Consider the following 16,399-nt stretch of genomic DNA (forward strand, 5'->3'; position numbering starts at 1 on the left):
CAAAGGTGGAGGCAGCAGACCCTGGATTTACCAGTCTTGACACCAGCAGCAGAACAACCCAAAGGCAGGTAAGATCCAGTGAGTTGGAGGCTCATGAGGAAGTTCAGATTAGCTGTAAAAAATAGAGAAAGTATCAGGTTTGGGTGCAATTTGAAGATGGCATGTAAGCTAAACATTAACATCATGGATTATTTCCAACTGAGTTCTTCTGGAACCAAGTCAGGAAAGAACCTCAGCTTTGGAGGCACAAGACCTGGTTCCAAGTGAGAAGTTACCATAACATGTTTAGGTGAAAGAAAATTTTCCGTTCCCTTGTTGCAAGATGGAAATGAAATGCCTGCATCCCTAAGGTGGGAGGAGAATTAAATTAGAGGACAATTGAAGGCCCACACCAGATGCTGACCCCACCCTGTATTATAAACTGACCTGCAATTTGCTGGGCAAATAAAAGAGGGAGAGTCATTTCTGATCAATCACGGGGTCCATAAAGCATCCTTGAAGAAAAGCGTGATGGCCAAGAGTAAAGTGAGGGACACGAGCCAGAATGTTCTTACCATAAAGGGCTTCAGGCATTTTCCTAATTGACCTCAGAAATCACAGACTTAACTTGAAAATATTTGCTTCCTTGTAAATTCCCCTGTGTGTTAGGTGTGTCTCCGGAGATTTGTTTCTCAGGAAGGCTGCCAAGTGTTCCAATTCATCTTTGGAAAGGATTCAAAGCCTCAAATTTGATTATTTTTGTACCCAAACTTCATATGCTTAAAAACTAACAGGTGTTCCTGTTAAAACACTTCTCATTTTCACCTCTCTCAGTTCGACATGAGATTTCAAATATTCTAAAGAGCCAGAGGTGTTTCTTCCTTTTTTAAAGAAGTTGACAGCTATCTTTGAAATGTTAAAAAAAAAAAAAAAACAGGTGAAAAATCTGTGAACAGGAATTGTCTCTGGGGAGTGGGATTTCAGATGGAATTGATACTTAATACCCTGTGTTATTCAAATGAATGCATCAGAGATTGCTTCAGTAATTTTTTAGAAGCATTTAAAAAGGAGGTGGAATTCTGACATCTGCATCTACTCTTCCCTTTAAACATATGGTCCCAGGAACACCTGAGAATCTGTGAATCGTATGTGTGAGTGTGTAAGTAACAGTCTCCTGAGATTGCCAGTTCTTCTTGCTCTTAACTGTTCAGTGTCCCCATGGCTCTGTTCTATGGTGACAAAAAAGCCATACTGAAAACCTAATGTCTATTTCTGACTCTATGGCTGAGTGGCTGAGGGTTCTGAGAAAATTACCCAAGTCCTGGCTTTAGTTAGAGTGTGAATCTCAACAAATCTCTTCACTAGCCTGGGTTGTTGTTCAGTCGCTCAGTCATGTCTGACTCTCTGCGTCCCCATGGACTGCTGCATGCTAGGCTGCCCTATCCACTATCTCCCAAAGTTGTTCAGATTCATATCCACTGAGTCGGTGATGCTATCTAACCATCTCATCCTCTGTTGCCCCCTTCTCCTTTTGCCTTCAATCTTTCCCAGCATCAGAGTTGTTTCCAATGAGTTGGCTCTTCCCATCAGGTGGCCAAAGTATTGGAGCTTCAGCTCCTTCCGATGAATATTCAGGGTTGACTCTGTCCTAACTTCTGCACCACTGCTAAGCAGTGAGAGTTCAGCTTGGCCAGTCTTTACTCCCTCTGCCAAGTAGCTTGTTCCTTTCACCTCTGATGGTTTGCCAAAAGGAAAAAGGAACCGTGCCAATGCAAAGAGTGCCTATTTCAGCAGGTAACGGGTGAGTGGCAGCCAAAGGTATACTGTTGCCCAGAGAACTTGGTGGCACCCCAAGTAACACCAGATAAAAATTAGATAAAATAGTGGTAAAGTGCTTGATGTGAGTCATGGATGTAATCTCAATCTTAGGAAGCATCTTCAGGAAACTTTGCTGAGTTTAGGAACCTATAACAAGCAATCCAAGAGAGAACAAGGTGCAGGCTGATGGAGCAGCCTCAAGACCAGCCCCATCCTCTTTAGGCCTCTCCTTCCTACAATGCCTCTCCTGGGCACCAGTTCTGAAGCCACCCTTGGAAGACCCCTTGGGTCTTTCTGATCACACTCTCTGCCACTGCCCACTCAGCACAGCCAGCAGGATTCAGAACACAGGCTGGAAAGGGGATCAGGCAGGGGCTAGGCAAGTGACTAACATAGTATGACATTTGGTCCTTAAGCTCAGTGGCTCCAACTAGTTTCCTTGTGTGAACTGGTTTTAAAGGTTTTGAAAACACATCAAAGCATATAGGCTGACTGTCAGAAATCCCCTGGCCAAGAAATTTGCTTAGGAAGCTGTCTGAGAATGTGATCTAAATTGAATCTCTAATCTCTAGCAAGAGAAGAGGGCCAGTCCCAGGCAGTGGGGATTGTCTGAACTGACTGCCAGAAACCAAGGTGATCCTAGAGAGTTGAACCTGATACTACTGTCTTTCCACGTGCCCTTCAAGGCTGGGAACCAGAGCCAGGTCTTTGGTTAGAAGGGCACACTTATTAAGGCAAAGGACAGATAGACATGATATCACAGGGCAAATGCAAATTCTGTGTGTCTGCATGACTGCTTCCACCAACAGAATCTCCCTGAGACCAGCCAGGCACAGTGTCTTCTGTGTCCCTCGGGCCAGGTACACAGCCGAGCCCATGATATGTATCCAGTGAGTAGGTGACTCAAGCCACCTGTACTATTGATCAACTTTCCCCCATGCTTGCTGTCATAGGATGTTCTTTCTTCACGTCTTTTCTCACATTGATCCTGAACCTGCATGTTCTTTTGTTTCATTACTATCTTAGATACCCGTCAAGGTGCAGCCACCAATCCCTCTCCTTTCCAGCTGTACAAGCATCTCCCGTGTTTCAGGTGGCTCCTCACACGTGTCCTTGTTCAGGTTTGTGGGAAAGAGAGCACTGTACCCACTTCACAGATAGGAAGCAGACTCAAAGCCATTTGATGGCAAGTTCAAGGACACACCTTGTCTTCCCTGGTGGCTCAGCTGGTAAAGAATCCGCCTGCAAAGCGGGAGACCTGGGTTTGATCCCTGGGTTGGGAAGATCCCCTAGAGAAGGGAAAGGCTACCCACTCCAGTATTCTGGCCTAGAGAACTCCGTGGACTATATAGTCCATGGTGTCGCAAAGACACGACTGAATGACTTTCACTTCAAGGACACTCCATGGATATGTGTCAGACCGAGGACTCAAACCCAGGTTGTCTGATTCCTCGCCCTGAGCTCCCTATTTTTCACTCACTGCTCAAGACTCTTCCCCTGAGATTTTGCAAAGGGTTTTATGGTCCTCCCTGCCACATCCAAGGAATAAACAGGAAAATCTGTGTTTGATAGAATGATTACTGACACTAAAAGTTAATGTTCAACCCTGGGAAATGACTCTTCCCTCCTAGGAGCTTTCTGAAGCCAGGGCTGGAAGCTCCCTCCTGGGGCTGGGCATTTATAGCTTTGCGTGTTACAGTTCATGAAATGCTCTCAACTTCTCGAAAAGCTGGTTTGGGTTTTTTCCTCTTGGGAGGGGCTGATTTTACCCTTTATGAGAATTCCAAGGCTGCTGGTGCCCTGCCCACTGGGAAACTCCTCTGTCTCTGCTGCTCTATAAAGTTCCCAGGTGACCCTAAGGGAGGACTTCTGCAGCACAGCAGCCTCCCCAGGTCGTGAGGTTCCTGCCGCGCCACCATGAGGTTTCTAGTCCTCACCAGCCTGCTCTGCATCGTGTTTCTCTGCTTGTCCGTCTTCTCCGCAGAAGGTAGGACTCTCCCCTGTCCCCACCAAGGGTGCCGGTCCCTGAGCAGGGATTCTCTGGTCTGGGATGGTGGGAATCAGGAAATGTTGGAGGGCAGGCAGTCCTGGGCCCTGAAAGACATCACCCCTGAATCCATATGGCACCTCTATTCACAGTAGCAGCACCAGAGGGAGGCTCAGAAGCCTTAAACCCTGCAATCTGTCCACAGCCCCAGCTCCCCAAACACCCACACACTAAGGAAAAGGAAAAGGTTTTGTGTCTGTGTGGTAAGCACACTGCTTTTACTGCAACTAATTCCTACCTCACTGGAAGTTTTGGAGCCACTCTGATACACACGCATTATGCAGTCAATTTGTGTTGAATGAGTGAATAAATTAATTAGTAGACCATCTGGGTCTGAACACCCCCAAATCTACACCTGTGGCAGGTGGGATGAGAATGTGGCGGGGAGGCATGTTCATTTAGAACTGGGGCACACAGCCCTTGCACCTTTATGGATATGAGTGTTTAGCTCTGCTGTCTTTCTCAATTCAGGTTGCTGAATATTTTGAACTTTTTCTCTTGCCTAACCCTCTAAAAACTGTTTACTGGTTTGTTTGTTTGTTTTTAACAGATATGGTTATTTTAACATTTATCTGAATTTGAGGATATAGAAATAAATACCAGGGTGAAAAACACCCATAATTTCATTACTCAAGAATGGCCGGGTTCAACATTTTGTTTATTTCTTTTTAGTATGCTTACAAGCATCTTTGTAATAGATATCTCTCTGTATGTTCGATCTTGTATCTGTGTTATCACTGTTTTATTATTGTCACCAAAAATATTTATGATTGAAATCTGGAAGCATTTACACCAGAATGTCAACAGCAACCATCTCTGAGCAGTAGGAGTATCGAAAGTATTCACTTTCTAAAGTTTCTGCAATGAACATTGCCACATACACAGCATGGAAAACAGTGATTAGAGTTCCTCATAAACGCAGCCCATAGCAACATGATTTATCAGACCTCTTCTGTTGGACATGTTAGAGATTGCCAATGCTACCTTAATGACAATCCAGTGAAGATGAATGTCTTTCCTCATGAAGTATCCTGTCCTAGGAGTGTCTCCATCAGATTTCCCAAAATGGTGTTATTTAACTAATAGTTTTAGGTATAACTTGCCACTACATGAATGTACTGTGATGGATTTACATGTTTAGATCTTTAAATAATTCACAACTTTGAGCTATTTTAAGTGTACAGTAAAAAGCATGGGTCTACATAAAACATTTCCTATATTTCGGCTAAGATTGCCGAGGGGAGAGAATTACTATGTCAAAGGGCATAGACAATTCTTAAAAAAAAACATTTACTTTTTTAGTTTGGCTGCACCAGGTCTTAGGTGCCACAGGCAAACTCTTAGCTGCAACGTGAGGAATCTCGTTCTTTGACCAGGGAGGGAACCTGGGCCCCCTACTTTGGGAGCACAGAATCTTAGTCACTGGACCACCAGGGAAGTCCCAAGGGCATAGACACTTCTGAGTGATGGTGCTGAACTGTTTCTTGGGCAGGAAGATGAGGAAGACATATACTGAGGGCAGAGTATCTCCCCACACTGACGTTTTTATTTATGGAAAAGAGAGAGCCTCAAGGCCCACTCTCCCTGGATCCTCCTGTAGCCTGACCCATCCTCAGTTTCCCTGAATAAATATGCCCGAGCCCTTGGCCTTGGGGGCTGAAGTTCCCTCCTGTCACTCCTGCACAAACCCTGTCCCCAGGGTCCCCAAGCTTGCTAAGGGAGGGACTCTGTTCCTGTGTCCCCGCTCAGGGAGAAGGCACCCGAGGCATCATGCGAAGCCCGGAAAAGGCAGGCCCTGCTGTCCCCGAGTTCCTGGCCCTGACCTGATGACCCAGAAAGGTAAGCACCGCACAACTGCACAGGTGTAAGGAAAGGCTCTGGGGAGGCCGTGGGACAGGCTGTGTACGCATCCCCTGCCCACCTGCCCTCCATTCCTGGCATCAGGCCCTTTTGTGGAGAAGCCATGAGCAGATGTGACCTTGGCCTCATGGATCTTTCTAGTCTAGTGGGGAAACTGACCTGCCCCCCCCAAAAAAAAGTCAACAGATTAATCACCTTGAATTGAATACATTCCCTCAAGAAAGAACAGGATGCAAATAGAAAATGGGATGGAGAAGGTCCTTACCCTGGGTGGGAGGCCTCAGAGGGGCCAACCTTTGTGAGACCCGAAAGAAGACCCAGGAACTGGCAGGAGGAGTGTGGAAGGGACGGTGCAGGAGGGGAAACAGCAGGCATGAGAACAGAGCAGATGGGGAGTCGTGGGGTGCTCACAGAAGACGAACCAAGGCAGGGTTGGCCTGGTAAGTGAGCTGGCCCATGAGGTGGGGTGACCAGTGGGGATGGGGCGCACAGGTCCAAGGAGTCCCGAGCTGCAGGCAGACAGCACCCATCCCAGGCATCATGCTAGGGGTGCGGAGCTGGACTCCCTGCCAGAGTGAGGCCTCAAAGAGCAAGGCTGCCCTCTCCTACAAGGCCTGGAGGGCGGGGACATTGAGGGGTGAGGGAGACAGGCCAACAGAAAGCTACAGGCACCCAGCTCCCAGTACTGGGGCACCAGGCCTGGGCAGGCTGATTCATGGGAGTTGCCTAACCCAAGATGCAAGGTTGGGACGGCTGAACCTTGGCTGGCCTTTGGTAGAAGGTCCTAGGGCCTGGGGCAGGCAGAGTCTCTGGGGGAGAAACCAGCCAGGCATGACACAAACCCAGGGTTCCTGTCCCCCATCCCCCACTTAGTCTCTGCAGCCTAAGGAAGGCCCCATCTCAGGGGTCTAAGAAGGCTCAGCTCCGCTGACTCCTCTGGGGCCATGGCTCAGGGAACCTGTGACCAGAGCTGGAGCCTCCACACCCCTCCTGGTTATCAAGAGATCTGTGTGCCAAGGGGAGGCCTGGGTGTGAAGCAGAGGGAGGGGGGCAGGCTGCATTGCTCAGCCTCAGGCCACTTCTCTGGAGAAACTGACAGCCCCCCTTTCCAGAATGGCATCACATCCCACTGAGGCTGGGTAAAAATAGCCGGTTCTCACACCCTGAACCCGAGTGTAAGGCCCCCGCCTGAGCTGGCTTGCTGGCTGCAGCCTGGCTCTCCCTGGAGGCCCCAGCCTGGCAGAGGAGGGCTGTTTCCTGAGTCCCTCCCCACTGGGAGGCCAGGCTGGGCTCAGACCCTGCAATGCCCTCCCCAGGATGAACTTGCTCAGGAGCACTTGTCAATGAAAATAATTAATAAACAATCAAAAGTAAGAATAGAAAAGAGTTTTATTTGCGCCAAACTGAAGACTAGCCAGAAGCCTGCTTCCCAGCTGACTCTTAAGAAACTGCCCAAGAGAAGCAGAGTTTTCACCAGTTACATATCTTGTAAGAATAAGACCATTAAACAAGTCAGGGTCACATTTCTTCAAGGTTGTTTTTTTTTTTTTTTAAAAAAAACAAAACAAAACAGACCAACCTGTACACAGCAAGTCAGTATAGCCGTGGTACCTGGGAAGTGACTCTTATCATCAGAGGATTAGTATTGGTGTCCTAGGAAGGGGAGCATTTAATCTACACTTTAAACATGGACATTCTTTACTTCTGGTCAATGTGCCCTTTTTGTAAATATTCAAAGCAGATGTACAATGTATGATTGATAGGCACACAAAGGCTATTTTATTTAACGTAAAATTCAAGTTAGTTCATGTTTAAGCCAGAATGACTTCCCATGACACTGAAAGCCCAGAATCCTAACCACTAAGCCACCAGGGAATTCCCTGTGAAAATGTTTTTTTATTACAATAAAGAAAAGAGAAGTTGAAGTTGTATGTGCATGCACGCACACACAACTCATAGGAAACACAGCAGGGTTAGCTCCTCGTGCACAGTACAAGGGCAGCTTTTTTTTTTTTTTTTTTTAGCCACACAATACTTCAGAATAATCTAAGTGTGTGGCTCCCATGGTGAGTCTGAATTTCTATCAGTGTACATAGCTTTTAAATTCCATTGCAGGGATCTGCAAGCAACTTAGAACAAGAAGGGCAAAGCAAGCATTTTTAATAGGTCCCTATCATGCAGTCTCGAACCAAGGTAGGGCTGTCTCATTTAAATCCTTGGAACCACCCTAGGGCAGCATGGTCCATTTTACAGATTTGAAACTGAGGCTCAGAAAGGTTATGAGGCAGAGCCAGAAACTTGGGTCTGTCCATCTCTTTCCATTGCCACAACTGCCTCCTGCAGAGAAAGGAGTTTCCTCATCACATTTATGAAGACACCCAGGTGCCCGAGGGAGATTGCAGACTTCCTGGAAGGGAAGCTTTGTCTGGGTTGGAATCTCAGTTCCACCACCGGCTAGATCTGTGTCCTTGAGCAGGTCCTTCAGCTCTGCTAAGCCTCAGGCTTCTCCCCTGTGAATGGGCATAACAATAGACTCTATGATCATGGTCTATTACCCCACAGTCAGTGAGGCTGTGACTAGAAAGCCGGGCATTGGCCTGCCACCAGCTATCTGGAAAACTTGCTCTGCTGTGGCTACAGAGGAAGTCTGAGCTTGCCCAGGTGTAGTGGTTCCACTCCCCTTACACCGTATTCTGCGGCTCACACAGCACTATGGAATGAGCAGCAGGGGCGCCGGGTGTGCCAGGCTCTGGGAATTTGGCCTCTGAACCCTGGTCACTGACACAGCTGTGCCTGTGCACTGTCTGCTGAAAGGAAAAGTGCCCTAGGGCTGCCCGGAGGACGCCCCTGAGCTGACATCACCGGCTGTGACACACACAGGCCAGAATCGCCTGCTGTCCAATCTAAGATGTCTTTCCGGAGCATGGCTTTGCCGAAGTGCTACGCTAGGCCCGTGGCAGTGACATGAAGTGGCAGGCATGGGACTCTGGGTTAACTCTACAAAACCAGCATCAAAAATCAATGTAATGAGTGGCCAGTTTGCTGAACTTACCACAATTGGTAAACTGTTTCCCAATTAATTTTTTTAAAAAAAGGGGGACTTTCTCTAAAGCATTTGAAAAGTTGGTAGCCATCTATACGGCAACATTGTTTTAAAGGAATGTTCAATTTGTTGGTTCTGTTGGGACTTGAGGGGTCTCAGGTTTAGGCTGTGGTCAGACAGACAGCTGTCTAGGCCTCACCAGCTGGGAAACTCTGTGACACTGAGCCTCTGTCAGGCTGCCCTCCTTCCGTGGGTCCTGAGGCTGTCAGCAAGGGGACTCCTGGGGAGGGCTAGAGAGACCTTGTGGGAGGGTCCTGGGGGTCTGAGAGAGTGCCTGTCCATCCTGCAGGCTTCCTAGGGCCTGAGAGCTCCATGCCACCTTCCGCGCTTTGAAGCCCCACAAAATGACTTGAACTATAGTGGGAGACAGGGGCTGCCCCTGTCTTCAGAAAGGAGCCTAGACTACAGAGACAAAGGCTATCCACTGAGGACCTTGAGTGTGATGACCTGAGGGTTTTGGCAACTTTGGAAGGTAGCAAGGTGGACACCAGGGCTCAGAGCAACAGATGCAGGAGGTGGAGAGGGTACCCATCCTGCCCAGTGGACCCATCGGAGGGGCTCAGACTAGCAGTTTTGTTCCTTGTAATTATACCCATCAGCCACAGCTGCATAATAAAGCACTTCCAGCTTCAGTGGCCCAAAACAATACGTAGTTATCATTTGCTGTGAGTCTACAGGTCAGCTGAACCGTTCTTCCGGTCTTGGATGGGCTCGTTCATTTTTCCAAGGGTTTGGATAGGTACTTCTGCTGAGGCTAGCCAGGCTCTCTCACATGTTTGAGGGGTCAGTGGAATGAAGCTGGGATGATCTCAGTTGAGTGACTGAACTCTCTTCCACAAAGTGTGGAAGAGTCATCCTCTGACGGGCTAACTTAGGCTTATGCACCTGGGGACTGCAGGGCTCCACCTACAGAGCGGAAGTACCTAAGGCCTCTTCAGGCCTCAGAACTGGTCCACCTTCATTTCCATTTCATTCTCTGGGCCAAAGCAAGTCACCAGACCAGATTCAAGGAACAGGGAAATAGACCCCTTGTCATGATGGGAGAAGATGCAAAGTCACATTGCAAAGGAAGAGCGGAGAACTCTATCCTTATTTGCACTCAGTTAACCACATTATTTCGGAGAAGGCAATGGCAAGCCACTCCAGTACTCTTGCCTAGAAAATCCCATGGATGGAGGAGCCTGGTAGGCTGCAGTCCGTGGGGTCGCTAAGGGTCAGACACGACTGAGCGACTTCACTTTCACTTTTCACTTTCACACATTGGAGAAGGAAATGGCAACCAGTGTTCTTGCCTGGAAAATCCCAGGGACGGGGGAGCCTGGTGGGCTTCCGTCTATGGGGTCACACAGAGTTGGACACGACTGAAGTGACTTAGCAGCAGCAGCAGCAACCACATTATTTATTGTAGGAACCAGAGAAGAGAGTCTTGGGGCCTGAGGGTGGGGACAAGGGGTAGAGGGGAAGCAGTGGTCAGGAAATCATGGTTCTGCATCAGAAATGCTAGTAGAAAACTCTCACAATACAATATTAATAGAAAAGAGTAGTTAACACTGTATATTACTATGATTATCACTATGGGAAGGCAAAAGCACTTTCAAATAGGAAGAAAAAGAAAATTACACCAATATTAGCACTTATTTATGATTAAGACATGAAGCTATGGAAGAATTATGATAATTAAATTTATTTTTTGTATAACTAGTAATTATATAGCAACTACTGTGCAGCACTTACATCTGCTAACTCATTTAACCCTCACAATAATCCAAAGAGTTAGATACTATTGCTATTCTTATTATTACAGACAAGGCACCAAAGCACAGAGTTTAGTCAGCTGTTGAAGGTCACCCAGCTAGTAAGTAAGGGGTAGAGCTGGGCTTTGAATCCAAGTAACCTGGCTCCAGATACTATGTTCTTAACTAGCATACCACCTTGCATATAGGAATAATCCAGAAACTAAAACAGAAAAAAGAACATTAGCATAATTTAATAACCATCCTCATTCATATTTCCTTTTTTTCACGTGAACATGTTTACCTAGCTTTATTTTTATTATACCTTGTTTTTTTTTAATTTTTAAAATTAACATTGCATTGTATGCATTTTTCTTCAAGGTGCTGTATAGTCTTCATAGCCACAGGGCTTTATCACTGTTAAACATTTTTTTCATTACAACATACCATTTAGTAATTAACCATTTCTCTACCACAGGATATTCAGACTGTTTCCAGAATTTTTTTCTGCTGCTAAAAACAAAACTATGAAGACTAGCTTAATGCATGCAGGTTTTTCTTTCCTTATGGATTATCCCTCCCACAAATGGGATTGGTTCATCAAAAGATGCAAACCAAGCTTTGAGACACACATTACCTGAGACAGAGAGGAGACAGCTGAGGGTTCAAGGGTGAACCCCCTCACCACTACCATCAGAAACAGACCTTCCAGACCCCCCAATTTTAGTGGACTCTGCTCTTGACAGAGATGGTTGAACAGATAAACTACCTTCCCTCCATCATCTGCTAATAAATCAGATTTCTCCTTGATGGGATAGAAATAGCCTGGGCTGGTCATGTTTGCAGTGAAAGACCCCCTCTGGGCATCCCAGAAAGAGGGTAAGACCTGACATTTGCTTTGATTTTTTTAAAAACATATTTTCCTATCTAAAAAATAATCTTAATGGTATTTCTCCCTTTCCCCCACCTTGACTCTGTCTGCCTCTGCCTCTTGTCTGATCTTGTCTGTTCTTGCCTGCCTGCTGCTCCTTCCTAGGACACCATATGAGAAACTGCAGACCATGCAAACTCAAGCCAAAGCCTCGCTTTTGGGTGGTGCCTGGGGCACTCCCACAGGTGTAGTGCTCCCCCAAACAGGCTCCATACCACTGAGACCCTCAAGCTCAATTCTTGAGGCACCCAGAAGCCTTAGGTTCCCCCAGGGTGCTCCCCTCAAAGTCGGGACTGATGCCAAAACCTCTGCCCATGAACCTGAGCTTTCTTTCTTAAAGACGCAACATTTCTTGCCTACCGTGTTGGACTGTGCTCATGATTTTTTTAGAAAAGCCTGAACCAGAATCTTCTGAAAACCACAACATGGATTCAAAAGTCCAAGCTCTGGAATGCCTGGTTTTTGCTGTATTGTCTTGGGCAAGTAACTCAGTCCCTCTGGGCTCATGCTGGCTTCAGAGATACAAATTCCAGTGAGAGAAGACATCCAAGGAAGGCACCAACGGGCTTCACTTACCCCTTTCAAGCCTCATGGCAGTGAGCTAGGCTGTTGGAGGGCTTCATCTCAGGCAGCAAAGGCCTTGGCATAGTTCCAGAACTCCAGATCCCGGTATCAATCATGCCACCAACCTTCAGAATCATTGTGAGCCAGGTCCAGCCCACCCAGCCTCAGTCTCCATCTGGCCCCTTGTGCACGGATAGTCAAGACTCCATCGTGACCTGAAGAACTACAAATCCAGAGACTTCCGAGCCTGCCAGGGTGAAGGGTAACAGGGACCCAAGAATGGCCAACCAGCAATGCAGAGGCTCAGCTGACCCAAGACACACCTAAGCTCCTAACTGTCCCACATCCCATGGCCCCTGCAGGAACCCCTGCCTGATTTTCTGATGTGAATCTACTGTAAAGAGCATGCAGTTAAACAAATTGTAAATAAATAAACAAAACACATGGCACACGGTTGTTTCAGAAAACCAGAGGTAGGACCTTCAGTAGGACCTTGGGCTTCCCTGGTGGCTCAGACAATAAACAATCTGCCTGCAATGTGGGAGACCTGGGTTCAACCCCTGGTTTGGGAAGATCCTCTGGAGGAGGGCATTGCAACTCACTCCAGTCTTCTTGCCTGGAGAATTCCATTGACAGAGGAACCATGACTGTAGTCCATGGAGTCACAAAGAGTCGGACACGACTAAGCACAGCACTGCACAGGAGGCAGGACCTGAGACACAGCTGTCTGTTACAGGAAACCCACTCCCTGAGGCCTCTCCTGCAGCAGCACCTTCATCACAGCACAATCTAACCTTGAAAGGGGGCAGGAGGGCGGGGAGTGAGGAACAGGGACAGGAGCAAGGGTCTCAGTTTGACACACCAGCACTCTCCAGGATTTTCATGTGATCTGGTCAAGTCAGTTCCCGTTTCTGTAAAATGGAGAGTCCAAGACCTATTCAGAGAAGCTAAAGTGAGGACCCGGCAAGTAGACAGATGTAAAGTGCCCACACGGGGCTTGGCACAAACAGAGGAGCTTGGTTCCGGAAAGCCCCTACCTTCCCTGCCCCCATCCTGGAGGGAATGTTTATGTCCAAGTGAACACACAGCTGTGGAGAGGAGGCTCAGAGGAACAGATGGCCCATGTCTAAGAGGCTTATCCCTCAATAAATTTCCTCCTAATCTGCTTCTCCCGGCAAGGTGAGAAGCCCCTCCCTACGTCATCCCACAGCTGTCTGAGAATGCCAGACCCACCAGCTGTGAGGCTAATGAGCAGAGGTTCCCTAGCACCCAGCAATGGGGACAGTGGTCCCAGGGCAAGCCCAAGGTCCTCACCTTGTCCTAGGAAGCCCAAGGTCTTCACCTTGTCCTAGGCCAGACCTTTCTGTTCCTTCCAGAAACTTCATTTGTGAGCTCATCCACTCACTCACTCAGTCACCCATTCCTGGGGTAGGTAATGGTCAGAATGTGCTAGTTCCAAGGCTCAGAGATGAGCAGATTCAGTCCTTGAGGGCTGAGCAGCCTTCACTGCTCTGCACAGTTGTGAGGTAAGAACAGAGGACTGGGCACAGGAGTGGGCATGGAAAGAGAAGAGCTGATGCTTCTGCTGAGTTCTGGAAGCGTGCTAGCTGGAGAAGAAGCAGATATGTGTGTGTGTGTCTGTGTGCGTGTGTGTGTGTACGTGTATGTGTGTATGCTGGGGTAAAGCAGGGGTAAGACTTGAGTGTTTGAGAGGAATCCAGCAACTGGACAGCAAAATGGGGAACAATGGGGAGGTTTCGGTCTAGGAATATAAGAGCACCCAAAAGTTATCAGGTATTTAGAGCTTATCCTGAGGACAATGGAGCGGGAGAAAACACAGGTAGGAAGAACCATTAGGAGGAGATGGAATGAGGTAGAACTAAGGCAGGACAGCGGAGGAGGATACAGAGGCGAGGGGTTTGAGGTATTGAGTGGACAGGGAGGGTCTTGTGAATAAGGCTCTCAGGGGACTTCCCTGGTGGTCCAGTGGTTAAGATTCCATGCTTCTAATGCAGAGGGTGTGTGTTCTATCCCTGCTCAGGGAACTAAGATCCCACATGCCACAGGCATGGCCAAAAAAGTTGGGGGAGAAAAAGGCTCTTGGGGCCCTTACAGGATACAAAGAAAACCAGACATCTGGACATGACTTTGCATCACAGAACTGGAATTCTTCTGTCTCTGTAATGATCCCCTCGAAGAACCTTAACATATTGGCAGGTTACAGCAGTGTCACTAGAGAACGTGTGCAATCTCCATGGCAACTGAAGGGGCCCACATGCCCTGACTGGATAGGGCCCCACTGCAATTGACAAGGCACAGACTTGGGTTAAGATGATGACTCTGTCATGTGACATCAGGAAATTCAGATGACCTCTCAGAGTCTCAGGTTTCCCATCTGGAAATGAGGCTAAGACTGCCTATCACAGAGGCCCATGAGGGAGAGGAAATCAGGAAGTAAAGAATGTCTGGCTCTGAAATAGTAGCCTCATTTGCTTCCACTACACTGAACACATCCAGGACTCTCCACCTCCACTCAAGACTAGGTCCTCCAGGACCAATTCCATCCCCAGCTATGGCAGAACTTCTTGTTGGAAACCACACACACTTTACAGCCTTGCGTGCCCGCTCACTCTGCTGATTCACCTGAGCTTATCTCTGGGCAGACCGTCCAGGCTGAACCACTTTCTGGAGTCCCGGCTGGTTAATGTTCACGCCGGACCCCACATGTGACTCCCTTGACTGTGCAGCCGCTTGCCCAGTCATGGAAGCATCATAAAACTTCTAGAATCTGGGTGTGTCTAGGTATATAGTCTGGTCTCCCAAGTGGTGGCTGGACCTTGCCTGTTTACAATCAGTCTAGTAACTTGTGGCCAGCTCCAGAGGCAAGCTTGTTATCAACAGCTCCATCTCTGCATGAGGTCTTTGACTTATCTGCTGTTTAATCTGTCCAATTGCCCTGCCCCTCAGGATTTGCAAAGTATGAACCAGAGAGTGGAAGCTATCAAATTACAAGCTGTCAGAACTGAAAAGTTCCTTACACACATAAAAATGCAACTCTTTCCCTTGTTCAACTCAGGGCTTAAATATGCTCTGGATATGGGCACTTATACGTGTGCAGTAGTCCCCTACAGCCTTTCCCTCAACTATTTCACACTTTTCCATGTCCCGCCTGGCTCAGCAGGCATTTCATTGTATCCCCTTTGGCTACTTCACTCTACCAGTTTATGGATGGATGGAGGGGGCGGAGCATTTCAAAGGCCTGCAGAGTGTCAGCTGTTGACTAGGAGCAGGAACCAAGACTCAAACTACTCTCAAGTGTCTGTTCATTGATTCATGTACTCAATCATCATTCACCCACTCAACAACTGCTCACTGAGGACCTCCTGAGGGACAGGTCCTGTGTGGATACTAAAGCAACCCATGCATGAAACATGGTCGCTCCCCTACATGATTCATGGCACCCTGGGGGAGACACCAAAGCAGACAGATTACAAGCTGGATTCTTTTAAGGGCCCTGTCAAGGTCCTAAGGAGGGACCAGTTCTGTCTGGGGGCAGAAGCATGCCAGGGAAAAAAAAAAGCTTTCTGGAGGAGAAGACATTCTTGGGAGTGTCCCTACCCAGGCTCAGCCATGTGGCAAGCTGCGAGAACAAAGGAGACTGCTATAAGATGAAAAGTGGTGACGCCAGGGCTGGAGCTTCTGCCCACCTGTGTGGATGCCACAGTGACCAAGAGCCAGCATTACAACATAGGATCCCAGCCAGTGGGTACTAGTTCCAGCTAGATGGGGACCGGGGAAATAGGGACAAGCCCCAGATTCCTGCCCTCTAGAGAAGGAGATGGCAACCCACTCCAGTACTCTTGCCTAGAGAATCCCATGGACAGTGGAGCCTGGTGCAGGCTACAGTCCATGGGGTTGAAGTGGACACGACTTCACTTTCACTTTCTTTCCAGATTCCTGCAGAGTCTCTCAGTTAGGGGAAGAAGTCAGGCTTTAGACAGGTAAGAAGAGGAATGCCTTCTCCATGTCAGAGGAAAATGAGGCAGCCACCCTATACCTGGCCTGGACACAGCAAAGGAACAGAGGGTGGCCACATTTCACAGCAAATAATATCCAGAACTCCCCAGCCCTGCAGAACCCACTTCTGTGGGAAGCAACTCCCCAGTTTTAGCCAGCTGAGTACACCTGGTCCAGTCCTGTAGAGGAGTGTCCTCAGGACTTCACCTGAGCAGAGATAGGTGGAGCCTCACAGTCACGTTCAAAGAGGGTTCATCCCCTGATTCTATGTCTTTGTCCCCAGGACCAAATCCTACCTTGGACCACAGCTTCCCGGTCATGAGTGGTCATTTTGTTGGAACTCAGCA

General features: G+C 48.0%; 1 protein-coding gene across 1 annotated transcript; it reads left to right on the top strand.

Moving 5' to 3' along the window:
* The first annotated feature begins 3,647 nt into the window (after positions 1–3,647).
* Positions 3,648–12,475, top strand: GPR15LG (G protein-coupled receptor 15 ligand). Its single transcript, XM_055425970.2, has 3 exons — positions 3,648–3,784; positions 5,594–5,683; positions 11,577–12,475. Exons 1-3 carry the CDS (start codon positions 3,715–3,717, stop codon positions 11,660–11,662), a joined length of 246 nt encoding a protein of 81 aa, XP_055281945.1. The 5' UTR covers positions 3,648–3,714; the 3' UTR covers positions 11,663–12,475.
* Positions 12,476–16,399: the final 3,924 nt, after the last annotated feature.

This window comes from Moschus berezovskii, chromosome 12 (genome assembly GCF_049115385.1).
Source record: "Moschus berezovskii isolate FMDL1 chromosome 12, NW_MosBer_1.0, whole genome shotgun sequence".
Taxonomy (NCBI): domain Eukaryota; kingdom Metazoa; phylum Chordata; class Mammalia; order Artiodactyla; family Moschidae; genus Moschus; species Moschus berezovskii.